This window comes from Lepidochelys kempii, chromosome 21 (assembly GCF_965140265.1).
Source record: "Lepidochelys kempii isolate rLepKem1 chromosome 21, rLepKem1.hap2, whole genome shotgun sequence".
In the NCBI taxonomy this organism is placed as follows: Eukaryota; Metazoa; Chordata; order Testudines; family Cheloniidae; genus Lepidochelys; species Lepidochelys kempii.
In genome coordinates, this window is record NC_133276.1 from 14,862,278 (window position 1) to 14,890,138 (window position 27,861).

Sequence of the window (27,861 nt, forward strand, 5' to 3'; positions counted from 1 at the left end):
TCCCAGACCCAGGGTCTACGTGGATTCCCCTCAGTCTCCCCTCTTCCATCAGGCCATGGCTGGAATGGAGCTCTGCAATAAATGCAAGCCACCAGTACCAACTTAACCTCAGCTTGAGCTCTTCACTTATCGTCCCCCACTCTCTGCTGCTCAGCTCAGCTCAACCCCCACTCCCCAGGGCTGGTATTTTGAGTCCTACCACTGAAGCTAAGTCCCCTCCTGTAGCCAAGAGCTTGTCCTCCAAGAGCAGGAACTCCCAACCTCCCTGCTCCCCTCCAAGCAGGGCTTTCTCTGTCCTTGTGAGGAAACCTCACTCCTCACCAGATGGACCTGCTAACTGACCTACTGAACATCCCTGCAGGTGAGTGTTCGGGCCCCTGTTAACCCTCTCAGAACCAGCAAGGGGTGTAGACCCCATTTTGATCCACGTTCTATGGAGCCCTGCCCTATGGGAGCTTTCTGAGACAAGAGTCTCACGCACATTCATGGTTCTCCATCTGGCAGTGTTGCCCTCATTTAAGAGCTCTTCACAGTGCTCTAAACTCCACACGCAGGCTCTGATTAGGAGTATTATCAAGGAAATTAGCATAAAACAAACAGAGGGAAGGTGAAGATGCCAGTAAGCAGCTGGGATAATGCAATCCTGCCCCATGATTGGTTCCTGGACAATGGGACTGACTGAGATCAAAGGAAAGCAAGTCGCTAGTACCTTTGGTCCAGGGGTTCAAGCTACACAACCCCTAACATGAGCTGCTCAGAACATTTTCAGCTTCTGCTGACTTTTGGGAGGGCAGAGCTAGGGAATGGGGGGCTGGGAGCAGCGAGGGGTGTTGGAGCAGTGCAGGGATGTGGGGGTTCGGAGGGTGTTGAGTGAGGGCTGGCCCCCTTTGCCGCTTAGGGCTGCACACTGGCACAACTACTGATGTGCCAGCGTGGTCCAAGCTGATGACCCTTCTTAGCGCCAGGGCTCATCCAAATGCTGCATTTTTGAAAACACAGTCTGATGGCCAGAGCTTTGATGAAGAACTGGGTTTCCAACAGGGTAGTTCCCCCATGATCCCTTGACGGATAAGGGATTATTCTCAAAGAGACCTTTATTTTCAGGATCTCAGAAGCAGAACCATGGTGGAGGGGGAGTTGGGCACCTTCCCCAGCAATGATATACTGGGGGGAGGGGGTGCCGTCTCTCCCCTCCTCCCTCCCCTACAGATACCCCCATTCTCCACAATTCCACCCCATGGCTGCTCCACCATGGCAAGGGAGGGGCGTCCTTCCCTCCCCTGCTCCCGCTCCTTCCCCTTGCTGCCTCCAGCCATGAGGAAGGGCTCTAGGCTCCCCCTTCACCATGCTGCTGCTGCTCCTAGGGGAAAGGGGAGGTCAGCGCAATGCAGGGGAGAGGACATGGGGCAGCGACGGGGTTAACACTCAGCCAGTGGCTGGCTTTGTCATTGCCAAGGAGCCAGAGGCCGTGGAGGGGACAGCTGGGCTGCGGACGAGCTGAGGATTTAAAAAAATAAATAAATCAGGCGAATTTATTGTCCAAAAACTTCATTTATGCTCTGGCCAGGTTGCCCGATGGTGCCAGCCCCAGACACAGCAAACACAGCTGAGCGTGTGCAGCTCAACGCTGCAACTGGAATCAAGACAAACCCCTCCGTCATTCTTCCTGTCTACTTCTTATGGCACCCCCCCAATATTGGCACCCTGTGCCAGCTCCAGGAGCCAGAGTTAAGGTCCCATTGCAGGGGTGGTATGTTGCTGGCTTCTAGGGCTGTTTTCTTTATTGTTCATGCCCATTGCTTGGTGATCCATTTATTGAGAGACCCCGCTGTTCCCCTAGGTCCCCAGCCCTGGGTCACAGAGTCCCACATCCCAGTGGGATGAAGAGACAGCTCCTCTGGTGCGAACGCTAGAGGACGTGGCTGATACACATGCTCCCCTGGTAGAGGGTAGCAGTGCGCTGAGGCCGAATGAGTGGACAATGTTTTTCCCCCACATAAACTGGGATCATGCAGCAGGCCTTAGAGACAGGGTTATATGGAGGGTGACTGGCCAGCAAGGGTCTTCTCATTTAATTGCCATTCCTGGTTTTGCTGTCGGGCCTTGGCCCCTGCTCACAGGCCCTGCATAAATGCGGGGGTGACGTGACGCTGTCAGGGGGAAGGGAGTCCTGCCCCTGTTCTCCCAGCTAGGAGAGGCGAGAGTCCCATGGGAAGGGTTGTCCCGAGGGTCTGCAGAGGTCTGCTGCTCTCGCGGTTGGGACTCAGTTCTCGGAGCTGAGCTGCCCTTTGGGGATGGTGCACTCCAGTCCAGCTGGCTGGAAGGTCGCAGGCCAGGCCAGGGCGCGCGGTAAAACCGACCGTTGGTTAGAAGACACTGGCTTCTAGGGCTGTTTTCTTTATTGTTCATACCCATTGCTTGCTGATCCATTTATTGAGAGACCCCGCTGTTCCCTTTGGTCCCCAGCCCGGGGTCACAGAGTCTCCAAAAGGCACTAGCAAACCTGGAGTGTCCGCTCGACACTCTGAGAAGCACTGTGTCGCGCCTAGGCCCTCCACCCCTCCTGCCAGACGGAAATAAGCATCGCCCAGCAGCCTGTTCTGTAGGACGCGCCGGCTCTGAGCCAGGCGCGGCAGGAAGGGCGCCCCACGTATTCTGTCTTGTACTCAGCGGGGGATGGAGGGCAGTATGGAGGCCGGCAGGATCCCAGAGCAAGTGCTACAGCGACTGGATTCATGGCCGTTCCAGAGTCCCAGGAATCCCGGGCAGCAGGGATGCAGCGCCGCTTCATGCTTTGAATCCTGGACAGGGTCCCATGCCCTGCACTGGGTACTTGCAGGCTGAGTGGGCTGCAGCACTGCGGGCAGCAGAAGGGCACTCCCTGCGGGAGGCTGGTGCAGATGCTGCATGTGGCAATAGGCTCTCCCACCACGTCCTGGGAGGAGGAGACCAGGAGAGTCTGAGATTCTGAACCACTCATGCAGGTTAACCCAGCCTTAGCGCCTCATCTGTGCTGGCCTCCAGGGGTGGGGAGCTGACTGGTGCCTCTGCCCCAGGCCGGTCCCCTTCTCTGCGGAGGGAGTTGCAGTCGGGTTTGTGCAAACAGCCCTGCAATGTGCTCTCCTCAGCCTGCCCCCAGCGCCGGGCTCTCTGTGATCTTCCTAGGGCTGCCTCTGGGTGAGGATGTCCCGGATGCACGTGTACAAGAACACGTACTGATCCTGAAGGGAAGCAGGAGCCAGAGAGAGGTAGATTAGAGATCAGATTAGAGCGTAATTTAGGCCGGCGGGGCTTGACCCTGCCTCACCCCATCAGGAGTCACTGCAGTTACCCAGGGAGCCCACTGACTGTCATGACACTGGGCTTCTGCAGTCACCCCATTTCATATAACCAGGTCAAATAAGCTCTGGACCAGGCTCCCAAGGTTAACTACCCTGCGAGTTAGACAGGTTTTGTCGAATATCTGGCTGCCGAGGAAGCCTATTACTTCTTATCCTACCTTCAGTGGACACGGAGAACAAGTCAGGTCCCCCTTCAGTCTTCTTTTCCAAGACTAAATACGCCCAGTGTTTTTAACTTTTCCTCACAGGTCAGGGTTTCTAAACCTTTTAGCATTTGTATTGCTCTCCCCTGGACTCTCTCCACTTTGTCCACATCTTTCCCCAAGTGTGGTGCCCAGAATTGGACACAGTACTCCAGCTGGGGCCTCACCAGTGCTGAGCAGAGAGGGATAATTACCTCCCATGTCTCCCGTATGACACTCCGGTCAATACACCCCAGAATGGTGTATTCTTTGCAACTTCATCACACTGTTGGCTCTTATTAGTTTCCTCTAACCCTAGACCCTTTTCACCAGAACCACCTAGCCAGTTATTGCACCTTTTGGAGTTGTGAGTTTGATTTTTCCTTCCTAAGTGTAGCACTTTGCACTTGTCTTTATTGACTTTCATCTTGTTGATTTCAGACCAATTCTCTAATTTGTCACAGTCGTTTTGAATTCTAATCCTGTCCTCCAAAGTGCTTGCAAGCCCTCCCAGCTGGGTGTCATCTGCAAATGTTATAAACAGACTCTCCACTCCATTATCCAAGTCATTAATGACAATATTGAATAGTACTGGGCCCAGGACGGACCCCACTAGATACTCCTTTCCAGCTGGACAGCGAACCATTGATAACCACTCTTTGAGCACAGTCTTTCAATCAGTTCGCACCCATCTTACACCACATTTCTCGAGTTTGCTTATGAGACTGTCATGTGGGACTGTGTCAAAAACCTTAGTAAAATCAAGATCTCACATCTACTGCTTCCCCTCATCCATTAGGTCAGTACTCCCGTCAAAGAAGGAAATTAGGTTGGTTTGTCATGATTTGTTCTTGACAAATCCACGCTGGCTGTTCCTTATAACTCTATTATCCTGTAGGTGCCTACAAACTGATCATTTAATCATTTGTTCCAGTATCTTTCCAGGAACCAGAGTTAGGCTAACTGGTCTATAATTCCCTGCGTCCTCTTTGTTCCCCTTTTCAAAGATGGTAAATTCCATGCCTGAATTACTGGAATACAGGGAATTTCAGAACCCAGCACCATAAGCTGCACTGGCTGGCCCTGCTGGTGTTTGGATACTCTTCTTGGGAGGAGTCTGTACGAAAAGGTCAGGCCAGTTGCACTGCAGAACAGCGAATGGGTCTGGGTTCCGGTCTAATGACGCGCCTGGGGGAGTAAACACAAGTGATTCAGACGTGGAGAGACCCTTCCCGGGATCTGGAGTGGGGATGTGTAGCAGGAAGTGTCATTCCAGGGAAACTGACTAAAAGGTCGGTAATCACTCAGGCTTCCCTGTTGATTACTGGCCTCTAGGAGAACTGACCACCCCGGAGTGCGACTGCAGCTCGGCCATGGTGGCACCAAAACAGGACCAGTTCTAGGCACCAGCAAAGCAAGCGTGTGCTTGGGGCACAATTCCAGAAGGGCATTCTGCCCCCCCCTTTTTTTTTTTGCTTGGGCAGTTGCGCTCTCGGAGCTTGGGGCGGCAGAAAATCTCGAGCCGGCCCTGCACTAATGTCACGGTTTCACCCAGGGACCCATGTAAAATAAGAGCACCTTGGCCTAGATCCACAGCCACAAGCGAGCGCTCTGCTTCTGCCCCCATGTGTGGTCTGGAAGGCTCAGGTCCTACTGGCCCTTCCCTTGCCCGGCTGAGCAGCAGCTGGGAGGGGCAGGGGGTGTACATAAGAGAACCCCGTGTAACAGCTCTCCTCCAGCTCCCAGGGCCCATGGGGCTCGGATTAATTCGTTAACTGACTGGCTGTTTGCAGGGTGCTTGGCAGCAGGGACGTCACAGAAGGATTTTTATTACCAGTGGGATCGGGAATGTGGGGGAACTCGTCCCTAAAGGCTTCTGAGAAATAAACGAATTAACTTCCAACCCCTGTCCAAAAGCACGTCTGTGGAACCTGCGGCCAAGCCCAAGCCAGCAGATTCCAGCCTGCGCAGGATGAAATCCTGGGATTGGCACCCTGAGGCTGGTGTTACACTACCATCTAGTGGTGCGATGCCTCTGCGCTGCTCCCAATGCGGCCTCAACCCAATCTGCCATTGGAATGTGGGCAGAGGTGCCTCTGACGGCCCTCTGGGCTCCTCACCCTGACCTGCGGGCGAGCTGGGTGTCTCCCGCTGGTGCCCCGGCTGCAGGGCGCAGGTCGGGAAGGCTCAGATAGACACTCAGGGTATGGCTGCCCTGCAGCCGGGAGCGAGCGTCCCAACGCGGCTAGACAGACGCAAGCGTGAACCACCACCCGTGTTAGCTCATGTCTGTCCACCTGGGCTGGGACGCACACTCCCAGCTGCAGGGCAGCCAGACCCTCACTAATGAGCGGGGTGTAAGAACCTATTTATAAGAGAAAGCGGCACAGGATAACCCAAGAGACTTCCAATACCCCAGTGTACCAGGGCCTGTGGTTTTCAGTGCCCAGATCCTGAGGGGGAGGCGGCTGGGGATTTGCCCACATGGGAACAAACTAGGGGTCCATGCCCTGGCTGTCAGGGATGGATGGGAGCGGGGTTAGGACTGTGAGGATTTGATTTTTAGCTCCACCTGGTTGTTTCCTGGGTCTGGGCTGAGTGGAGGCTGCTGGCTTTAACCTTAACATCAAAGGCATTTACTGCCGATCCTCTGAGTTTTTAGGCACCTAACTCCCATTGAAATCAGTGGGAGTTAGGGGCCTAAATGCCACTGAGGATCTGGGCCTGAGAGTCCTTCCCCTGAGCTCCCAGCTGGGCTTGGGGCAGATGGAACGACCCCCCACCGCGAGCTGCTCCCCCCGCCCCCCGAACGTCCCCTGGCAGGGCATGGAGAGAGGGCCACAGAGCCCGGGCTAAGAACCACGCCATGTGTCGGGCTTGGAGCAGGATACCCATCTCGGTGAGCTCAGTCGGGGCTGAGGCTGGGTGGGGAGAAGCTGCCCGAGGAGAGAGGCGGCTGACAGAGAACTCAGGGGTCCATGGGTCTTCTCTGAGAAACTCTCCCCTATTGCACCCGGCTCCGGGCCTCTGTTCTGCACCTGGCCGTTGCTTCCCCAGGGCACACCTGGCCCCGACACCCTCCCTCCTCGCCACCTACCGGTGTTGGGGTCATGAGGCAGCAGCTTCTCATCAGCCTGAGGGTGACTCCGTAGATGTCCACACTCCGCTCCGCTTTCATCTGGTGCAGCAGGCAGTCCAGGGCGATCAGCGTCCCCATCTGGTCAATGCCACTACTGAAAGGGGCAGCCGATGGGGGAGAGCCATCAACCCTCCTGCCACCTGCTACGCAACCCAGGGCACAGGCGCAGATGTAGGAGACGGACAAGGCCCGGATGATCATGGAGCCCGTCTCCCAGCAGGGCAGGGCAGGGCATAGACCCTCAGGAGAGAGGGACATTCACAGAGACCATGCCCAGGCAGGGCCGGGAAGCTGGCCTGGCCTCTGAATGAGCACTGAGGCAACCAGGGCATCTGGGCAAGCTGGGGGCTCATGGATGGCTATCTGAGACTGCGCCCTGAACCAGGCTCTCTGGCCAGCCCCTGGCATCTCACATCCCCACGCTCGCTCCCCCGACGGGACCGCATACACTGACTGTCAGCATCTGAGCCTCAATCTGGCCCTGAAGGGACCTCTGGTCCTTACGTCTTCCTGGAGACCGGCAGGGGAGAACTGCCAGGTCATTTGGTCAGCTCCAGGCTGCCCCATGACTGGCCCAGCCCTGCAGTTGGCTCTCCCACGGGGATGTTCGTCCAGGGGGTTCTGGCCCCAGGGGGTTCACAAGGGCATGGAAGAGGGAGTCACGTGACCAGACCTGCAGTGCAGGAGCAGTGGGCCGGCTCGCTTCCTGTGTGGCATGCACCGTCTAACTGCGGCGAGAAACTCCACCAGGGGCTGGGCATCTGGCTGCTGCTGGCACCCCCACAGAGGGTACAGGAATCGCTGCACCTGCCTCTCCTTCACTTTCTTCTCCTGGCAGAGCAGAGAGAGCTGCTGAGGTTACGGAGGAAGGGGGCATGCGTGGACGACAGGATGGGAGGGTGCTGCGATCAGCACGGACAGGCCTGGACACCAGGGGAGCAGGGAGAGCCCTGCTTCCTAGCCTCTGGCCTGTTAGGTGCCCTGCCACAGTGATGCATTGGGTCCTGTGGTGCCCCGTCACCTGGTCCGTCTATGCTGGGTCAGCAGTGCCTGCGGGGGCAGGGCCCAGCCATCTCCCCAGCAGTGGGGTGCTGCAGTGGTAGCAGACAGAGGGACGGGGCATAAAAGCAGAGCTGTTCTCCCTAGGTCAGCTCCGCCCCTCACACTGCATCCGGTGGCATCTGTGTGACGAGTTTGCAGGTTCCAGTCAAGGTCCCAGGAGCCCGCGACTCCCAGACCACCCCCGCACTGGCTCTCAGGAGAGTCCAATAAGGCAATGAGCCACCAAAGCTGGAAACGTTTGCCTGTAGGGCAGGGCTGAGGTACATCTGCAGGGAGTGGGGGGAGCTCCCGGGGCTTGAGAAACCAGCTCCCCTGGCCTCAGAGGCACGTACGTGTTTCAGTTTGAGCTGAATGCACCTCCATCCCGAGACGTGCTTCTCCGGGCCCCGCTGGATGGTCAACATCTCTGTGTAGACTGGGCTACCCTCCAGGGGCCAGCATGCCTCACTCAGGACCTGCGCACAACAGCGACAGGTGCATCAAGCTCCCGGTGGCCCCATTTCGGATCAGCCCCCACTCGGCATTGCTCACAGGTGCCGGGCCAAGGGCACAGACAGCATCAGGATGACACTGTCCGGCAAAGGGCCATGTGGTGGCCATCCTCCCGGAAGCCGACAGCCCACCGGTACGTTGGAAACATCGTTGCAGATTGCAGCCACCTTCACCTTAATACAGTGCGGCAGCCCAACGAGACTACAGCTCCCAGCGTGCCATGCTCCACCATAGCCGAGCTATCAGGCTGCATTGCATGCTGGGGGATGTAGTCTCTGGGGGCTGCACCTCCAGCATGAGGAGTGAAGGGTGGCTGTGACCCACTGGGTTTTATGCAAATTCTGCATGTTCTTTGGCCTTCTGGGAAGTTGCCTTTGGGAGCCCAGAGGGAGGGGAGGCAGCTGAGGCCTTGGAGGGGGTGCCCCTTCCTCAGGAGCACAGATTAGTGGAGAGAGATCCATCTTGGACTGCTGTCCCCTGTAAAACCAGAGGTCTCCATCGGGCTGCTGCCCTACTAACTAGCTGGGGTCTACCTCCCAAGGGGGCCACATGGACCATTTACTGCTTCCAGAGTTGGGACTCATTTTGTTTTCTACCTCAAATGTTACAAAGGGGTGGTGGGGGAAGGGAGCAGGCTGTCCCCACAATAGTGCCCACGGTCCCTGTGGTGCCATGGAGCCAGGCATCACCCATGCATGTCAGGGGAGCAGGGTCCCAACCTGGACCACAGCCTGCTCCACCCAGGGAGTTTCCAAGTCTGGCCCAAAGCTTCAGGAAACGGTGGCAGAGGCTGGTGAGACAAACCTGCGTGTGCGACAGTGCAGTGCCATGGAGACCACGCAGAAAATGCAGCACAGCCTGGGGGAGGGAGGTTCAAGGAGCCCCTCCCCTTGCCCCCAGTCAGCACCTACCAGGGCAGTATCACAAGTCACACCTGAGGTGACTCTAGCCTATTTACCCAGGTGGTCAGCATGGCTCTTCCCCACTGGCAGAGAGCAGAACAACGAGATGCCCATGATGCCAGACTCAGCAGGCCAGTGGGAGGAGCAGTGCCAGGCTCCCACGTGGGCACTCTCCTCCTCCGACCGCATGGCGGTAACAAAGGTGGTAGGAAATTTTCTGTCAAAACTGTTTTTCAATGGAAAAATGGATTTTTGACCAGCTTTTCTCTGGGCATGCCTGCCCCAGTGGGTACCTCCGCTGGTTTGTTGACAACGGAACACCTGAAACCCAAACTCTTTCCACTTGGAAATGCTGCCATGGTGCCCGATGGGACTGTAGTTCGGTTGCCTCGTGGCTCTATTGTTATGCATGGGCAAGACTCCCTGATTAGACTACATCTCCCATGATGCACTGCCTCCCCTCTCCAACAGGGGATATTGTGGTGCATCATGGGAGATGTAGTCTGACCAGGGAGCTTGGTCCATGAAGGAAAATGGAGACATGAGGCAGACAAATTACAGTTCCCAAGAGGCACCGTGGCGGCTGCATTTCCAAATTGAAATATTTCAGGGTTTGGCCAAAATTTTTCAGTATTCAAATTTCTGCCAAAAAAATTGAGGTTGTCTGTAGAAAAAAAAACCTCCATTTTTCAACCAGCTGTAGCCATCACCTCATCTAAAGAGACCCCCCCCCCCAGCTCTCTTGCTAACCATGCAGCACCTGCGCCTTACCTGGCCCTTCTCCTGGCATGGTAGCAGGGTGACAATGGTGTGGACGCCATGGTCCCACACTAAGCGCCAGAATTCCTCCATGGTTACCTTGTCAGGCCCTTGCACGGCCAGATAGTCCCTGGCTGAATTGCAGCCCTGTGTGAAGAACCAGAGTCTTACTCGCCTGCCCCAGGGGTAGGGATCCTCAGAAGGGGTGAGTTCTGCTCCCCAGGGGATCAGGGTGGGTAGAGGGCCAGGGGGCCAGGCGGGGAGGTGCGGGAGTTCACTTCCCAGGGGATCAGGGTGGGGCAACTCACCGGGAGGAGCCAGGCCTGGCTGAGATCCGAGAAAGGGCCTTGTTCCAGCGGTGAAAATTTCACTCTTGAGCGATCATCTGCCAGACAGGCCAGGCATGAGGGGGTGGGGTGGGGTGGGGGGGCAGTTCCGCCTGGCTCAGCTCAGCACACCCAGCCCCACACAAGGAGACCAGCCTTCTGGCTCCAGCCCAAACTTCCTGCCAGCCTGAGCCATAGCTACATAAGGCCTGTCACTCCTGCACTGGGTCTCTCCCTCAGTCCCTCTCCCCTTACTCTCAGCCCGGGGCGCATGCCCTCTGCCTGCACATAACCCCACTCCAGCCCCAGTCCATTCACTTCCATGCACGCTTCATCTGTGGCCAGGTCTTGCCTTGGGAACTCTCTGCCACAAGGCTGGGGGGAGGAGATAAGCCTGGAGATGCTAGAGAGGGCCCCATTTCGACAAGCTCCCCTGATCCTGAAGCTGCAAGTCCAACCCTGGTGCTTCCCCCACCCCCACCCCCACCCCCACCCCATGCACACAGCTGTCAGTGGCACCTACATGGGAGGATGCTGGAGACAGGGCGGCTCTCCTGGATGCCTGAAGATGGTGCTGCAGAGCTGGCTTTGTCCTTTGCAACCTCTAGGAGGATCTGCCACAGGGAACCGGAGGGAGGAAGGGAGTGGGAGAGATCAGGCCCTTTCCGAGCTATGCCCAGCCAGGGCGACGGGGGTGGAGGGAGCGCGCTGGGACTGGGCGGATGGCGGCTGTGGGATGCCCTGCCCCGGAAGACAGCAGGGGGTGAACCCAGTCCACAGGGCACAGCTCCCAGGGCGAGCTTTCATCCGCACCCCCGCTCAGGGAGTCAGCCCCGTGCCTCAGTGTCCCCATTGGGGCTGCTGCCACGCTGCCCGCTAAGTTTGCTTCCCTGGGAGATTTGGTGCAGCAGCCATGGGGGATGCCCGTGGAGTGTAGCACCTCTGCCTGCCCCCTGCCTCCGATTCCCTGTGTGGATCCGCCCCTGGGGAGTCTCAGGGAGGGCTGGTGTCCTGGCCGTGTCTGCTCTGCAGGGGGATCAGGAGGGAAGCAGCGCCGGCCACCCTCCAGCTGGCGGGGTGTCCCAGGCCTGGCAGCGTTGCCATGGCAACGGGTGCCCCCAGCGCCAGCCATCTCCACAACAGTCAGATCTGGCGGGAGCATGACTGAGCAGGGGCTGCTCGTGGGGGTGCGGGGGGTGCTTGTGCGTCTGGCCCAGCCACTAATGCTCCCGTCACCCCAGCCCGTGTGCGTGCGCGCCTGGGGGAGCTGGCCTCTGTGATCCCCAGCAGGGCGCTGCTCCCGGTGCTCCTACCTCATACTCCCGCAGGAAGCCCGCGTTGGACTTGGCCGATTTCTGGGCATGGTGCGGCAGGAAGCTTTTGAGAGGGATCGGGCAGGAGCTGGGAAAACAAGGGGTGGAGGTGGGGGGTTAATAAACCCCCCCATCTCACGAAGAGCCAGGCCACTCGGTCGACAGGGTGAACCCCCTCCCTGGCCTGACCCTGCTAGCAGCCAGGCACCGGCCAGCTGGAAAGGGCATCCCAAGGCCGGCCCGCTGCCATGAGCCCCGCTGGCCTGCAAGGTGCATCTCTGCTGAGGTTGGGAGACCCAGTAGCGGAGCCCACTGCCTTCGGGGGGTGAGCTCCGCGGAGGCTGCCCAGGCAGTGTTAGGCCCCTGAGGTATCAGCGCAGGAATGGCACTAGGGTGCGGGGCGCCCCACTGTGGAGGTGTGACGAAGCGGGACTGTTCTTAATGTTTCCTCTGAATAGTGTGGGGGTGCCTCAGTTTCCCCTAGGCAGTTCTTAAGTATCTAGGTGGTGGGGTAAGGGTGTATGATCCTTGCAGACCCGTAGAGGGCAGGTGTGTGCAGGGGTCTGGACACAGAGAATGGCCGACACCCTGTTTCCTGGCAACTGATGGCCTGGGCCCTTCCCCCCTGCAAGGTGAGAGCTAAAGGGTTGGAGAACAAAGGAATCCGGTGACCTCCTGGCCCAGGAAAGGGACAAAGCCCAGAGGAGTCGGGACTGGAGAGAGATTGAGTTGGGGGCTGGCTGGGGACATGGAGTGAAGTGCAGACGTGGTTGTCTGGCTCACTGCCCCCCAAAATGGACCCAGCTGAGGGGTCCTGTTCTCTGCACCTGCAAACTCTGTTTTAGACCATGTTCCTGTCGTCTAATAAACCTCTGTTTTACTGGCTGGCCGAGAGTCACGTCTGACTGCAGAGTTGGGGGGCAGGACCCTCTGGCTTCCCCAGGACCCAACCTGGGCAGACTCGCTGTGGGAAGCGGATGGAGGGGCAGAGGATGCTGAATGCTCCGAGGTCAGACCCAGGAAGGTGGAAGCTGTGTGAGCTGTGTGTCCTGCAGACAGGCTGCTCACAGAAAGGAGACTTGAGTCCTGACTGGCTATGTAGGGAGCAGTTCCAGAGCATCGCCCAGGGACTCTGTGACAGGGAGGGAAAGGACCGAGGCCAGACTTTGGCCCTGCCTCAGTGCAGGGAGCAGGCCCGCTTGCTGGGATTTCCGAGTCCCTATTGCTGGGAGCCGAAGCCCAGGCCTGGGTCGGGATCGGAGTCTGAGGCGCTGAACCCGAGCGCCCACACGTCTGGGACGGGCTAGGTGCCTTACATCTCCGTCCCAGACTGGCCCAAGAGCAGCTCCTCCGTGATCTTCTCCAGAATGCAGCTGTGCAGAAAAACATACTGGCCCTGGAAGGCAAGGGCAGGTGGTCAGCACAGAGCGAGCCCACCTGAACCGCGGCACCGCACAGAGCACGGCCTTGTGCAGTGAGTCAGGAGCCCCAGCCAGCCCTGCCGCTGGGTGAGTCAGTCTCCCTCTTTGTCCAGTGGGGCCAGTAACACTGGCCCCATCACCCCATCCTGGCCGGGGGGGAAGCACTAAGCTTTGTGCCCGGCTCTGGGAGCGTCCCGTGTGCCAGTGAGATGATTCGGGTCAAAGAATTCCCAACAAGGGCCCAGCATGGAGTCGAGCAGCAGGATCATGCATGCTGCTCCTGGCCGCCGTTTTCACCATGCTTCGCAGGATCCCCTCCGGGTTACCCAGCGCCCACAGCCAGCCTTTCTGAGGAGGCTCCCGCAGGCCTCATTAGCCCCTGGCAGCTCGTCCCTGGCTTCTGCTGTGGCTGCATGTCCGGGGGTGCTGCGAGGGTCCGGTGGCTGGGGCGAGCCGACCTCCGGGCTGCAACTCACGGGCGCCTTGTGCAGCTTGTCGCAGCCCCGGACGTGCACGGGGCAGCGTGGAGCTGCTCACACCTGGGGCCTGCCGAGTTGTTCTGGGATAGGCTCAGGCCAATCTGATTTTGATTACACACACCCTCCCAGCTACCACCCGGGCCCCCCCAGCTCATCCTGTCCCTGGGTGCTGTTGGCTACGATGCTTCCCCAGACTGATGCTCCGGGCCTGCTCCCACTGAATTCTGGGCCCCGAAGAACCGTGTATTCTTGCTGGTGGTCTGGCCGGGCCCACAGCTGCTGGGAGACGGCAGGGGAGGGCAGCTCGAACAGGGGCACATCTGAGCCCCGCTCGGGACACAAGTCTGTATGGGGCTGAGTTCAGAGCCGCGCTGGGGCAGGGGGCTGAGGCAGCAACGTCCTGCGGCCGACAGGGGCACAGCTGAGGGATGTCAGGAGCTGGCTGATGTGCAAAGGGGCGGGAGGGCTAGCCGAGCTCTGGGCTCCCTCCCAGGCCCGCTGATTTGGCGGCAGGGAGGAAGGAAGAGGGCCCAGGGCCTCACCAGCGTCTGAATCATCTGGTAGCGGCTCATCCGCATGGTGTAAATGGTATTGAACACGTCCACCGCCTTCTCCTCCTTCAGCTGATGCAGCAGCCTGTCCAAGGCGATGAAGGTGCCGCTGCGGCCCACCCCCGCACTGCAAGAGCACAGACAGCAAGGGGTTAACACGGGCAGGTCTTCCTCCAGCCCTCCGGTTCCACTGCCCCCCCAGCAGGCAGGCACCAGCCCCAATGAGGGGGGAGGAGATGGCCATCAGCCTGAAGGAGCTGTGGGGTTGTGGGGCCGAGGAGCTGTCCCAAGGTGGGGGGGGATCTGTGGGGCCCAGGAGCGGTCCTGGGGGGGGGTTGTGGAGCTGGGGAGATGGCCCCAGAGCTGCACCGGAAGGTGGGGAATCATCTCCATAGTCTCCAGCACTCGCAGAGATAGGGCAGGGGCAGCGTCCCTCACTCACTGTCAGCTGGGAGCTGCCTCTCCAGACCAGACCATCCCCAGGGCTCTCACCGCCCCACGGCTCCAGCCCCCACATACAAGGAGGGGCCCAATTTCCCAGGTCATCTCCCAGCTCAGGGAAAGACACCCCTTCTCCAGCAGCCCCCACCTGGCAGAGCTAAGGCAGGCAGGGCCTCACCTGCAGTGCACCAGCGTTGGCCCAGAACCCTTGGCCGTCTGCATGTGCCCTCGTGCCAGGTCCCGGAAGGCCATCAGGGAAGCTGTGGACTCGGGAATGCCGTGGTCGGGCCACGCCGTGTAGTGCAGGTGGGTCACACGTCTCTCCTCCCGTAGGTCCTCCTGTCACAGACGGTGACTCGGCGTTAGTGTGCGGCAAACCCGAATCTCAGTGGGGTATTCACAGGGAACGTTCCCAGCCACTTCTGGAGCCCAGGGTCTGTCCACTACAGCTCCCTGAGTTATCTCCAGGGGCCAGAATCAGCTACCAGAACTTGGAGAGACTGATGCTGGGGCTGCATCTCTGGGCATCGGAGACCCACAGCCAGCCCTGGGTCTCTGGGATCCCCAGACGCTCCCCGGCCAGCCCTGGGCATCGGTTACGTCAGCACTGAGCAGTCATGCAAACCCAGCATGGACGAGACACTCACGTCTGAGAGATCAGGTGTCTGACGCTACTGGTCAGAGCCAGGCCCTTGCACTGTTCTGTTCAGGGCCCTGTCCTGCGGCCATCTCCATGGCATGCGATTGCCTGGGCAGGCTGCACCATGTGGCTCTGCCAACACGCTGCCCCGCAGCAAGGCCAGGCCTGGGGAAGCCTCATGGGCAGCAGCCTGGATACCAGCTGGTGGGGGCATGGAGCTGGCTCATCAGAGCATGCAGTTAGCATAGTGCTGCCTTTGAGGCGATTGAGCATCTGGAAACAAACAACCCTGGGCGATGCACAGCACCCCCTGATGGGAATGGGGAAGCAAGGCGGGGGTGACGGTGAATGGGAGGGGGATGGCATGCCCGGGAAGCCGTGTGCTGCCTGCCCTGGTAGCTGTGGATTATTGACAATCCTCAAGATGAGTCCCGGTGCGGACCGACCCGTTTCGCTTGTGGCCTCGTTGGAACCCTGCTGGCCAGAGGCGAAAGGGCAGGCCGCCCCCGGGACACCCCCCAGCGAGACACCCCCACGGCAGTGCCCTCGGCGGGGGCCTGCGCCAGGCTCCTCTCGGCCGCTCACTCACGTGCCAGAGCTTGAACGTGCGCGTGGTCCACTCGTCAGCGCTGCTCTGGGAGAGCAGGGCCACGCGGATGTGTCCGTAGGAGACCGGCGACAACTCTGAAGGCCAGTAGTGATCACACAGCACCTGGGGGGAAGGCAGGGCGTGGGGACAGGGAAACCAGCACAGGGAGAGAGACCGGTGCCCACAGAAGACAGCTGCAGCCACTGGAGAGATGGGCCCGGATGAAACTCCCCAGCTCAGCATGCTCCAACGCCAAGCTGAGGCTTTGGGCCACATCTCGTCTTCTGCAGGGGGAGCAGAATCTGGGCATGGAGACAAATGCAGCATGGGCTAGTGGTTTGGCGTCTGCTCCCCACTGCGTGTCTTTGGGCAGCTCACATCCCCCCCCGTGCCTCAGTTTCCTCTTTGGTAGGACGGGGCTAGGGCCAGCGTCCTCCATGCCGAGGGGCCGTGTGGGTTCATTAGTGCCCGTGCACAGTGCTCGTCTCACAGCTAAGTTATTGTCTGCACCTAGATATTAGAGTAACGGGCGCTCTGGAAATACCCAGTGGAGACAGACGTCGCCTGGCTGGTGCCCACACATCCAACAGTACCACTGCCCCTTCCCCCTGCCCTACAGGCCTCCCGCTATTACGTTGCTGGGCCCAGCATAGCTGCACGAATGGAGCAGCATTCGCATGTGGCTGTGGGTCAGGCCCCTCCTCGCCCAGCAGCGCGCGCCCAGCACCAGCCCTACCCGTCCGTTCTCCATGCCCACTGTCAGCATGATGATGTTGCAGATGCTCTGCTCCCAGACCAGCCTCCAGAAATCCTCAATGGTTTTCTTCAGCGGCCCCTGGGTGACAACGAACTCCTGTGGGGAGGTGTAGCCCTGGGGCAGAGACCAGAGAGTCAGAGTCAGCCCGGGCCAGAAGCTGTGAGACCCTGGATTTGGGGATGAGTAGATGACCTACTGGGTCCCTCCAGGAGAGGGCCAGGTGCCCGTTGACCTCAGCATTGCTGCCAGGATGGGCACACTCCCTGGGCAGCAGGTGGCAGCTGGGGGCTATTATAGGATGCCCTGGAAGAGTGTGTTTCCCTCTCTCTGGCATGAGAGAGATTGGACGCCCCTCAAACCCCTACAGTGCGAGCCTGCGGGGAGAAGCATCTGACCCCAGACTGCTGCCGGAGAGCAGAGACGACTAGATGGACCCTGGTTCTGATCCAGTCTGGCCATTCCTGTTTACTGCCTTTGACACACTCATGCAACACGCGTACATGTGCACACACGCTCCCAGGCACGCTGGGTGCCCCCTGTCCGTTACCTGGGGAAGCCCCCTGGACGGAGGCTGGGAGACCAGGTCCAACATCAGTCAAGTGCAGCTGTACAGATTCGGAGGAGAAAGAGGAGACAGACAGATCAGGCAGTGAATCCAGAGAGGCCGAGGGTGAGAGTGTCCTCAATCGGCAGAGCAGCAGCTGTGACCACTCCCCCATGCACACAAGCGGGGGCACACACACAAACACACACTTCACAGACCCCAGGCCACAGCCAGCCTGGCTGCGCCAGTCCCCCGTCTCCAACACCTTCCACCTGTCCCAGCTCCAATGCCATCTGCCAGCCAGCCCCAGATGTTAATGGGACCGAGCCCCTCCTGTGACCGAGCCCCCTGCATGTGCCAGCTATGCCCCCCTCGTGTGCGGGGATTCCTCGGGGGCTGTGGTGGGGGAGGCGAGCAGGCACTCACGGGGATGTAGTTAGCGTTGATGTAGTCGGAGTGGGGCTCCTGCCCCAGCTGGCTCAGCCTGACTCTTGAGTGGTCGTCTGCAAGAAACCAAAGCAGCGATCACGCCGTGCGCTGCACCTCGCCGAGCCAGACCCCAGTCCTCCGGGGAGCCCGGCTCAGGGGCAGCATGCTCTGCTTCCTTCTCAAGTCCCCCCTCTTCTCCAGCTGGGCACAAGGAGGTCAGAAGGAGACCAGGGCCCTTCGGCCTACACCCCTTGCCCCACCCAGGAAGGTCTGCCAGGCCTGTGGGTTGGGTTAGGCCCTTCCCACCCAGGTCCCTTGGCCTGTCCTTCAAAGCTCGACTGTATTTTGGAGAACGCAGGTCACACTAGCAAGTGGGAGGGCTGGCCCAGGCTAGGGTCCTGGGGCCGGCCCCACCTCTTTCCTGTCCAGGCAGCACCCTCAGACGCCCGCTCCGTGCCTGGTGTGAGATGGTCAGTGCTGCTGAGACGCTGGGGAGGGGCCATCACACCTTTCAAGAGGCAAATCATGCCCGGGGAGGAGGAGGAGGAGTACCTCCATGGGGCTGTTCTGGTTCCTGGGCCTGAAAGGGGACGCCCCAGGGGTTGCTGCGTCTCACCGACTCACAGGGAAGGTGGGCTCATGCATAATGTTCAGCTGTAGCAGCGACGGAGCCAGCGTGGGGCGGTGACTCTGCAGTGCCCAGCGAGCTCGGGAAGAGCTCCTGGCCCGACCCAGCCTCTCCCAGCTCTGTGCACCTGTGACCCAAGAACCCCTCAATGCCCACTAGCAAGGGGGCTACTGGACTGTCCTGATTCTCCTGTGGACCTTCTGGTCATGTGAAGATTTAAATGAAAGCCAGGGTGACACTGGTCATTGTTACTGCTGTGAAATGTATGCCCAGATACTAGGGAAGGACTGATGTACGTCTACTGCACATATGTTCTTAGAGTCAGTATCACAGCAGAGGTGGAGAACCAGGTGTCCTGTCAGACACGGGATGTTTAGTCTCCTGCCCCTCTGTTGAAATGTAAATGAAGTATTGTCTCATTCACAATGGGTGCCCCATCACCTGTCTAAGCTGAATGCAGATGAAGGATTGCCCGAATGTCAGAAAGCAACTAACAGGTAGAGAAACACAGCAGGGAAAGAGAACTTCATCTGGAGATACACTTCAAAGGTTCGCTGGACTCTTTTTGGGGAACAAAGAAGACACCCCATCATCCTGCCCCTAGGACATAAACGGGCAGCACGTTTACATTCATGAAAACGGGATCACAACCAGCCTGGACTGAAGACACTTGTAGAAGGCTTTGGGTGAGACACACTTCATCAGACAGGAGGTGAGTCTGTTAATTAAGTTTAGTCGCTAGAAAGGGTGTGATGATTTTGTTTTCTATGTCACCTTTTGTTTCCTTTATCGTTACTCACTATCCCTTGAATCTTGAGTCTTTGAGATACACTGCTAGTGAAATCAAGGATACGTGTATTACCAGTGCTGGGATACTGAGCAAGGTGCTGATCCTGCCTTGAATCGGACAAGCTGGTGTGTACACTGTTCCCTTGGGGACAGCAGGCCTGGTGATGCTGTGAGTGTTCAGTGGATAAAGGCTGAGCAGTACAGGGGAACGTTTCAAAGGGGCCCGGAGACTGGGGTGCACCTGTTGTTAACCTGCAAGGCGGAGTCAGGGCTGGCAGAGCCCAGAGGAGAGGGCTTGGGTGGTGCCAGGGAGCTTACACCCGGTTAGGCCCAAACAAGACTCCCTCATACTGGAAGCAGGGGGTAACAAGGGGACTCACAGTCCTGGGCACCCCGAGAAATGTCACAACACCCCTCTCTCCTCCTCTCCCCTGGCACACCGGGGTGTGTGTGTCAGAGCTAATGACATGCACACAAGGTGAGATGGGAGCTGGCCCTGGCCTGGGGGTCTTCTCAGCCTCCCATGGGGCAGTATGCCCCAAAGGGCGGGATTCTGCCCTGAGCTCCCCCCGCCCCCTCCAGGAATAGTACAGGGACAACACAAGTAGTGGGAGGCTGGAGGGGTCAGGGAGCAGCCCCCTGTTGCTCGCAGCGCCCCCTGCTGGCAGATGCACAGACCACGGAGTTGTCCTTATGCTGTGGCCAAAACTTGGGGGTCATTGGAAGGAGGAGGGGAATAAGGAGGGGGGCCATTCAAGTTTAAAGGATCAGTGAGATCTGAGGTGGGATGGGAGACCCAGCCCTGCTCAGGCTCACCAGGCCACCTCAGGAATAACTGTGGGCAGGCTGTCAGTGATCAGTGATTGTGGGTGCCCCACCAGAGAGGCCGTAACCGGGCCTGATTCTGAGAGGCTGAGCACCCACAGTGCCAGTAAACCAAAGGGATCTGCAGGGGCTCAACACTTCTGAAAACCAGGGCCTGGGTGTCTCAAACTGGCATGCAAAATTATAATCCCCATCTTTTATATAGCGCCTTTTCACCCGCAACACTCGCCATCCTTATCCCCAATTTACAGATGGGGAAACTGAGGCACAGGAGATGACGTGACCCTGCTCTATCCAATAGGCCATGCTGCCTCCCACACTGGCCACTCTGGAAATCAGAGTAGCAGCTGTGTTAGTCTGTATTTGCAAAAAAAAAAACGGAGGACTTGTGGCACCTTAGAGACTAACCAATTTATTTGAGCATAAGCTTTCGTGAGCTACAGCTCCGATGCATCCGATGAAGTGAGCTCACAAAAGCTTATGCTCAAATAAATTGGTTAGTCTCTAAGGTGCCACAAGTCCTCCTTTTCTTTTCACTCTGGAAATGTCTCCTGAAGCTTTCTGTGCCTTGGTGTCCCTGGGTGTGGCAAGGAGATGATAACCCCCCTGCCGCTGGGGTGGGGGCTTGGTTAGTGTCCCCCCAAGATCCTGGGATGGAAGGTGCCAGGGAAGGGCAGAAGGGGAGGGAGGGAGACATAGGGGCTGAGCCCCTGAACTTACAGGGCAGCACGTGGGGGTATCTGTTCTTGGACATGTTGGCTGGAAGTTCCGCTTCCACCTTAGGCTGCTCCTTCCCTACCTCCTTCAGCTCCTGCAGGGCACAAGGATAAACCCAGTGATGCCTGACTGGGACAGATGGGCTGGGGTGGAGAGGGCCAGCCAGGAGGCCGCCCAGCAAGAGCCTCCGCAGCCCCAGCTTGCCACACGCAACCAATGGGCCTCCATGGTGTTTGGAGAGGCAGAGCTTGTTTGGTCTCCTGGGGCCACATTTGGCTTTCACAGCAACATGGATCACGAACAGCCTGATGGAGACTCCCCAGGGTACAGCCCGGGAGCGGCAGGGGAGAGCTCGGCCACTCAGGAGGGTTCAGCATCAAATCCCCCAGCTCCTGGGACTCCCGAGGGCAGCCGTGGTCAGACCTTCCCGTAAAAGCGCCCCAGCACCTGTGACTTTGTGCGCCAGGCTCGGGGGCAACGGAGGTGGCACCGGTAACAGCAGTAGTGTAGACACGGCCGCACAAGCTGGTGACCCGAGTGTACACCCCCGGTCCCCAGCAGGCTTGTTCTCCGGTTGCCAGACCGGGCCACCAGGACCTCACGACTATTGTTACCTGCACTAGCGAGCCTGGAGCTGGGGCGGGCATGCCACGCCACGTTGCCAGCAGACATCCACGGGCAGTGTAGACGTAGCTGCTTTTTCTGCTACATCCCCTCCCCACCCTCTTTGATGGGCAACTGTACCCAGCGAATGCAGACCCGCTTGGTTATTTCCCCAACCCCCATGTGACGCTGACGGCATATCTCCACTGTCGCCGCCCACAGGAGCACGCTCTCCTTGCGCCCGATGCTCACCTCAAAGTCCTGGAAGAAGCCGTGGTTGGCATTTGCCGTCTTCGCCTCGTAATACTGCTTGAAGCTCTGGATGGGGATCGGCCGGTGGACGTTTCTGCAGGAGATATAATTGTGCCCTTGGCGATGGGAAACAGGCAGTGCAGGGGTTTACTACCATACTGCCCCAGAGAGTCCTATGGCCTGGGTTATGCAGGAGGTCAGCCCAGATGATCTGGCCTTGGAATCTATGAACCCCAAACCTAATGACCTGTGACACCTCGGTCCCCTGTGCTGTCTTGCACTGGGACATCCACAGAGCGATGGCACTCGGCCTGTCCCACCTCCTGTGGCAGGGGTTCCTCCCAGCCCCTTTGGCTGCAGGCCTGTAAGGACGTTTGCACTCTCAGCTAACGGGGTTTCTCCTCTTTTCGCCCAAGCACTAGCATAGCGGCCCCAGCCCATGGAGGGCCCTGGCCTTCGCTCTGTGTCGGTGCACTGGTTACTTAGCACTGGATGCACTTCAGGGTGATGAAGGCTGTGACCGACCTTTGGAACGTGGGAATCTGCCCAGAGGCGGCTGGGGCTTGACATCACAGCTGCCAGTGACTTAGATAAGGAAGGGTTAGCAGGTGAGCGGCGTGGCAACTGCTGGCCCTTTAAAAAGAGACCCCGATGGACCAGATTGGCAGGAGCAGCCTACAGCCATGCTCCCTTTGTGGCTCGTCGTGGAGAGCTGGCATGTGGGTAGGCAAGGAGACAGCCTGAGTCCCCGACTCCCGCCCGTCCCTGCCAGGAGCAGCACGCTCACCTCAAGCTGTACGTGGCCATTTCTTGCGATAAGTTACTCTTCTTGGTTCTGAAAGGAAAGCACAGGGGATGTCACCCGTCCTGGCAGCACCGTGGCTGGGGCCAAGCGCCCTGTTTAGCAGCGGGGAGGGTCTGCGAGAGGACATGCCTCCCTCCCGCTCATGCAGATGACAAGGGGAACTTTTCAGTGTGGATTCCCCATCACGCCCAACAGCTCACACTGGCTATGCTGGACCTGGCCCACCCTTTTCGATACACATCTGCTGTCGGTCAGCTCCTTGTTCAGTGAAAGCCAATCGCATTGTTTTTGCTCTCAGCAGCTTTTCCTACCACTTCCCAGGCCCATCCTGGATCTCATCCCTCGGGAGACAGGCCTCCTTTACCTTTTCATTCGGACCCGCCTCCAGCAGACCCAGCCGAAAATCGCTGCAAACATCAGGAGAAAGCCGGCGACAATTCCAGCCACGACTGGCACTGTAACAGGACTGGGGTCTGAGCCAGCTCCAGCCGCTGAAGACAAAGACCGTGGGGATTCTTTGGATTTGTACTGTGCGTTCCAAAAGATTCCGCCGTGCTCCGCAAACTGACCCAGACACGCCCCCTGCGAGTCACCCACCCCTGCTTCACAGCCAGGATCACCGGACATTGGGATAACAGGGGAAGGAGGACCAAGCGGTTAGGGCACTATTGGAAGACTTGGCAGACCTGGGTTCAAGTCCTCGCCCTGCCACTGACTTCCTGTGCAGCCTGGGGCAAATCCCTTAGCTGCTCTGTGCCTCAGTTTCCCATGTGTATAATGGGGTTGATTGCTCTGCCCTGCCTTGCCTTACAAGGTCAATACAGTAAAGGCTGTGAAGTGCTTTGAGATCCACGGATGACAAGCGAGTGCTAGGTATTATTATTAAATGTAATCTACACTTTCTGAGATTTTCTGCCCTGCCATTAGTGACAATTAAGGAACTCTCCTAGCAGAGACAGCTAGAGGGGATAGCTAGTAACACCACTGCTGAAGCAGCATGAGGAATCGCCTTACCCGAAAACGCCGTGAAGGACACAGAAGGATCCACCAGGTTGTATTTGGTGAAAGCAGCAATGCTGAACCTATGGCAAAGCCAAGAGCAGAGGTTAGTCCCAGACGCTCAGAGGAAACAGGATTGGCCTGACCCTGGCACTGGATTTCTAGCCCCATACAGAAAGAACGTGGTGCTGGGGAATTGGAAACCAGCAATGAGATGGTGCCTGTCTGGGCCAGCTGGGGAGATGGGTGCCAGGAAGGCAACATGGGAGCTGGTTTGTGATATTTTCCTATTGGGAAAGTCTGATTTTCCTACAGGGAATTTTGAAATGTGGGAGGGTGGGGAAGGTTTCCAGACATTCGTACATTTCCCAGTCTTTTCCTCAGACCACCACCCAGGGCAGCCACCTTGGTCCCACTGAGGCCCCCTGGCGTAGGTGTTTGGGGTGTGAGGGAGCTGCAGCCCTGTTCTCACCACATAGCCGTGCTCCCTTTCCCCTTCCAGCCCTCCTTGTCTGCCAGCATCTGCCAGAGCAGGGGTCCCCTCCTGTGCTCACCTGTACTGAGTGTTTGCCTTCAGCTTCCCATTGCAGATCTCCTGGGACTGGCCACACTCGTCCGTTCCCACTAGCACTGATAAGGTTTGAGGAGTGCTCCTCTTGTCCGCATGGAAGGGATTGGGGAACAGCACAGCCACGTAGGAGTCCTCCTGTCCATAATAGTGATCATACCAGGTGCTGGACACGATTTCCTGGGTGGGCCTCGACACTGGAGTTAAAGACACAAGCGTATCAGCAGCAGCCCCCCCCGCGCCTCGGCGGGCAACTGTGCACCCCGGGTCTCAGCGGAGCCGGCGCGGGCACTCACACGACTCGTTGCTGGTGACGATGACAGCATAGTACTCGATCCGGCCGTTCTCCTCGCTGAACGTGTCGGGGGAGATGAGCACTCTGGAGCCAGGCTCAACCCGCGGGACGTCTGCTCGTACTGGCGGAGGCAGGACTGAAATGGAAATGCGGCCGGCCCAGGGGGGTTAGGGCTGGAGCTTGGCTCGGTCCTGAGCAAGTTGCACCCCACAGCCCCAGTGCAGCAGTTTCGCTACAAACCAGTCCCAAGCCCCAGCCTCCTCTCCGCATTCAGGGGCTCTGATCTCTGGACTAGGGCCCGCTAGCTAACCAGTAAACCCGACCTGGCAGCTCTTCCTGGGGGCCGTGGGGAGAGAACAGGCCAGGCGGAGACCTACCCTCTGCTGACGTGTTGCACACCAGAGTCACGGCCCGGCTCCTCAGCCCATTCCTGCCCACTGTGCTCAGGCTGATTCGGTATGAAGAGTCTGGCTCCAAACCCCACAGGCTGGCCTCGCTCCCGGGAGCGATCACTCGAGCCTCAGCCTGGGGGGGCCCCCCGGACAGCCTCTCTGCTGCCAGCTCACAGGCCTCCACGTCTCCAGCGGGGAAGGTCCAGTTCAGGGAAAAGCCCTTTGAGTCAGGCTGGCACCGCAGATCTTCCACTGGGTCAGGCGCTGAGAAAGGAGATGCGCTGAGCGAGGCAGACCCCACACGGGGTCCCCGAACCAGGCCGTGTGCCCCACAGCAGTTCCATGCCTGCATGGTGCAAAGGCACAAAGCTGGATACCTGGGCCTTGGGACCCCCGGCTTGGTGGCCTAGGGCTGGAGTGGGTTGGCCAGGGCCTTTGCAAGAGGGATGGTGAGGTTGGACCGGGATAGGGGGCCACACGGGAGGCCAGGGGCCGGCGTGGCTGTGCCCAGGGCCTGCAGGGGAGGGACATGTCACAGGAGGACCAGGCTAAGGAAGACTCTCTGTGGAATCCGGTTTATTTCACAGGATGCCAGGCCACTATTTGGCTCCGTGGGGGCATCTCCCTCCAGTCACTAGCTCACCCCCCTCCCTGCCCTCCATACACCCGCTGTGCGTTCCAGCCCTTGCAGCCTCCCGCCCAGCGCAGGCCCACACCCACCTACTGGCACCACTAAGATGCCCGAGCTGCTCCAGTAAGGCCCAGCCACGCAGCTCAGGGAAACTGAGTAATTTCTTCCTGGGACCAGCCCCTGGAAGAAGTGCTGGACCTGCCCCCCGGCCAGGGTGTGCCTCCATGGTAGTGTGTTGTTCCCGGGATCTCGCAGCCAAAGCTGGCAGTAATCCTGCTGGCTGGAGACGTGCCCCCAGGACACGGCCAGCACTCTGCGGCTCTCCCCAATCACCGCAGAGAGATTCGCTGGAACCAGAGGGGCTACATTATAAAAACAATCCAAGGGAGAGAGAGTCATTTCCTGAGTCTGCCACATCGACCCCTACCCCATCCCGGAGACAATCCCTGTATTCTCACGTCCCACGTCACAGTCTCAGATTGCCTGCGGGGACATTTCTGGACTCGTCTCTTTCATTAGTTTCCTAACTATTTCAGATTTTCCCTATGAGATTATTTTCCTACCAGGAAGTGTCACCCTTTAAACGCTCATCTCGGCTGAAACACCCAGCTCCCCTCACCATCCTGAACCGGAACAAAGGCGACATGGATAAGCAATTAGCCCCAGCTACATTTGCAAGCAGCATGACCTCCCAAGATGTGAACGTCCACGAGCCAAGAAAGCTGAAGTGCTTTGAGAAGGTGATGCTCCTCCGTCAGCCTTTGGAAGAAGTAATGGGCTTAGTACAAGAAATCAGGGGCTTAATCTGCAGCCAGGGAGATTGAGGTTAGACATTAGGGAAAACTGTCTCACTCTAAGGGGAGTTAAGCTCTGGAACAAGCTCCCAAGGGAGGCTGTGGAATCCCCATCACTGGAGGTTTTTAAGACCAGGCTGGACAAACCTACCAGGGATGACCTAGGTTTACCTGGCCCGGACTCAGTGCAGGGGGCTGGACTTGATGCCTTTTTCTGTGGCTGGAAGCCAAAGGATAAAAGGTCCATCTATCCAGCCGCTGGGAGGTATAATTCCCATGCAGGTAGACGTACACGCTCTGGCTCTGCTCAGGCTAGTGTGCTAATAGCAGTGTGGCTGTGATATAATCCCCCCGCCCCCCGGGTACGTACTCAGGCAGCTAGCCAAAGCCACCGACTGGGCCACCATGGCCATGCTGCTATTTGTGGCATGCTGGCTCCTGCCGAGCTCGTGCATGTCCGCTTAGGGGCTTTTGAAGGTGCTCAAATCTAGGCTCGGGCACCTAACATTCAGCTACTCTGCTGAATAGACGGGCCCTGGCTGCAGGAAAAAGCTCTGGGAATGCCCTGAAAGCTGAACCCGCTGTCCGCTAACGCCGACGCCATGTTTTGTTTTGACGTGACAAAGATTTGATGCCCCTGATTGGAAAGATTGGAACAAAGATACAGTTTGAGCCCCGGGAGCTCCCATCCCTGCTGGAGTCTCGCTAAGTTCTTGGCCTCGACGACACCTTGCAGGCGTGTGCTCGGGGTCTCTGGTGGAAACGGCCAGTGCCTGGCTGGGGAGGAGCAATGGCTTTGGGGCAGCGCTGTTATGATTAAAAGCACTCGCTGCAGATGGTGCAAGGCCCTGAGAGCAAAGGACGCCGGGAACCCAGAATGCCTGGCCAAAGAGAGCAATCCCAGACTGCAGGCTCCCCTCTGGCTGCTCCCTAGCCAGGACTTTGGGGTCCTCAGGAGCCACCGGCTCCCCCTCAGCTTCCTAAATCAGAGCCCAAACCCACCACCTCCAGGGAGCCTGCAGCCCACAAGCTGTCACCCAGCAGCACTAGCTACTTTCCTTCCAGCCCACTGCCCTGGCCGCTGTCCGGCAGTATCCCAGGCCACCCCAGTGCCCGCACTGCGAGCGCCAACCGTGCATAGCCCCCCCAGCTCGGCAGGGTTCTATCTCACGCGCCGGGCAAAGGCGCTGGGGCTCCCACCACTCACTCGTCCAGTCGCTGATGTTCCCGGCGGACGTCCGGTAGGGCCCAGCCGCGGAGGCCACCTCCAGCAAATACTTGTGTCCCGGAGCCAGGCCTGAGAAGGTGAACTTGTGGGCGCCCTTCCCAAGAGAGGCATTTGCTGCCACCGTGCCCGCTCGCGCGTGGTACAGGGTCAGCGTATAGCCGTCTCGCTCCCCGGCGGCTGCTCCCCAGGATGCGCTCAGCCTGTCAGGGCGCCCCTGGTTTATCAGGTACACATTAGAGGGTGCCAAAGGGCCTGCGGAAACACCAGGAGAGACAATGAAAGCCGCAAGCACGAGCAGGGGTTCGTCAGCCACCCATGCCTGGCTCTATCATCATTCGCTAACTGCACATGGCTTTAACTGCCTTCTTCACTCATGGGTGGAGGTGACATGTTCCCAGCTCAGGCATAGGGCAGAGGATTCCCATTTCCTTTCCCCGACCAGCCCAAGTGCAATTGATTCTGAGATCAGGTCCATGCAGTGATCCCTGCAGAGACATGATGCGGCCACGTCCCACGGGGGACATGCACAGGCAGCCCTGACCCTTCCCAGATGTGTTTGTACCAACGGGGAAGAGTTTACAGCTGCTCACAGCTGTCTCAGTACAGCGATAGATTGCGCCCTTCAGCACCAGCCGGTGTCGGGGACAGGGGATGCTGCGCCAAGATCCCCAGGAAAAGATTGTGCCCCACTGACAACCCCCCCACCCCTTCTGCTGCAGCCCTTCTCAGGATGCAACATGCTCCCCGCCACTGCTGGGGAGGCAGCCCCAGTCCATCCCTGCCCACGCGCTCCCAGATAGCAGTAATGGGTGCCCCGCAAGCCTGGAGCTCAGCCCAAGAGGGTTTAACACAGCTGTACTGGGGAGCGTGCCGTGGGGTTCACTCCCCCTTACCACTCTGTGCTGTTAGATCTGGCCAGGTGTAGCCCAGGGCATCTGAGCTTCTGTGTCAAACTGAGGCCAAACTGG

The 27,861-nt window shown here is 58.6% G+C and overlaps 1 protein-coding gene across 1 annotated transcript in view; it reads right to left on the reverse strand.

Moving 5' to 3' along the window:
• Positions 1 to 1,543: 1,543 nt before the first annotated feature.
• The window catches only part of LOC140901240 (receptor-type tyrosine-protein phosphatase V-like), a 53,905-nt gene continuing 27,587 nt past the window's right edge, over positions 1,544 to 27,861 (reverse strand). Inside the window, exons 16-39 of the mRNA XM_073319687.1 lie at positions 26,873 to 27,145; positions 24,961 to 25,233; positions 24,226 to 24,504; positions 23,850 to 23,984; positions 23,540 to 23,750; positions 23,001 to 23,068; positions 22,351 to 22,477; positions 21,969 to 22,016; positions 21,182 to 21,275; positions 20,330 to 20,420; positions 17,365 to 17,441; positions 16,374 to 16,508; positions 15,638 to 15,760; positions 14,587 to 14,747; positions 13,959 to 14,094; positions 12,833 to 12,912; positions 11,517 to 11,604; positions 10,727 to 10,817; positions 10,186 to 10,262; positions 9,890 to 10,024; positions 8,057 to 8,179; positions 7,336 to 7,493; positions 6,621 to 6,756; positions 1,544 to 3,221 (exon numbers count right to left, since the gene is read on the reverse strand). Of these exons, the coding sequence (XP_073175788.1) occupies positions 3,162 to 3,221; positions 6,621 to 6,756; positions 7,336 to 7,493; positions 8,057 to 8,179; positions 9,890 to 10,024; positions 10,186 to 10,262; positions 10,727 to 10,817; positions 11,517 to 11,604; positions 12,833 to 12,912; positions 13,959 to 14,094; positions 14,587 to 14,747; positions 15,638 to 15,760; positions 16,374 to 16,508; positions 17,365 to 17,441; positions 20,330 to 20,420; positions 21,182 to 21,275; positions 21,969 to 22,016; positions 22,351 to 22,477; positions 23,001 to 23,068; positions 23,540 to 23,750; positions 23,850 to 23,984; positions 24,226 to 24,504; positions 24,961 to 25,233; positions 26,873 to 27,145 (3,179 nt within the window). The 3' untranslated portion in view covers positions 1,544 to 3,161. The remainder of the gene's footprint in view (positions 3,222 to 6,620; positions 6,757 to 7,335; positions 7,494 to 8,056; positions 8,180 to 9,889; positions 10,025 to 10,185; positions 10,263 to 10,726; positions 10,818 to 11,516; positions 11,605 to 12,832; positions 12,913 to 13,958; positions 14,095 to 14,586; positions 14,748 to 15,637; positions 15,761 to 16,373; positions 16,509 to 17,364; positions 17,442 to 20,329; positions 20,421 to 21,181; positions 21,276 to 21,968; positions 22,017 to 22,350; positions 22,478 to 23,000; positions 23,069 to 23,539; positions 23,751 to 23,849; positions 23,985 to 24,225; positions 24,505 to 24,960; positions 25,234 to 26,872; positions 27,146 to 27,861) is intronic.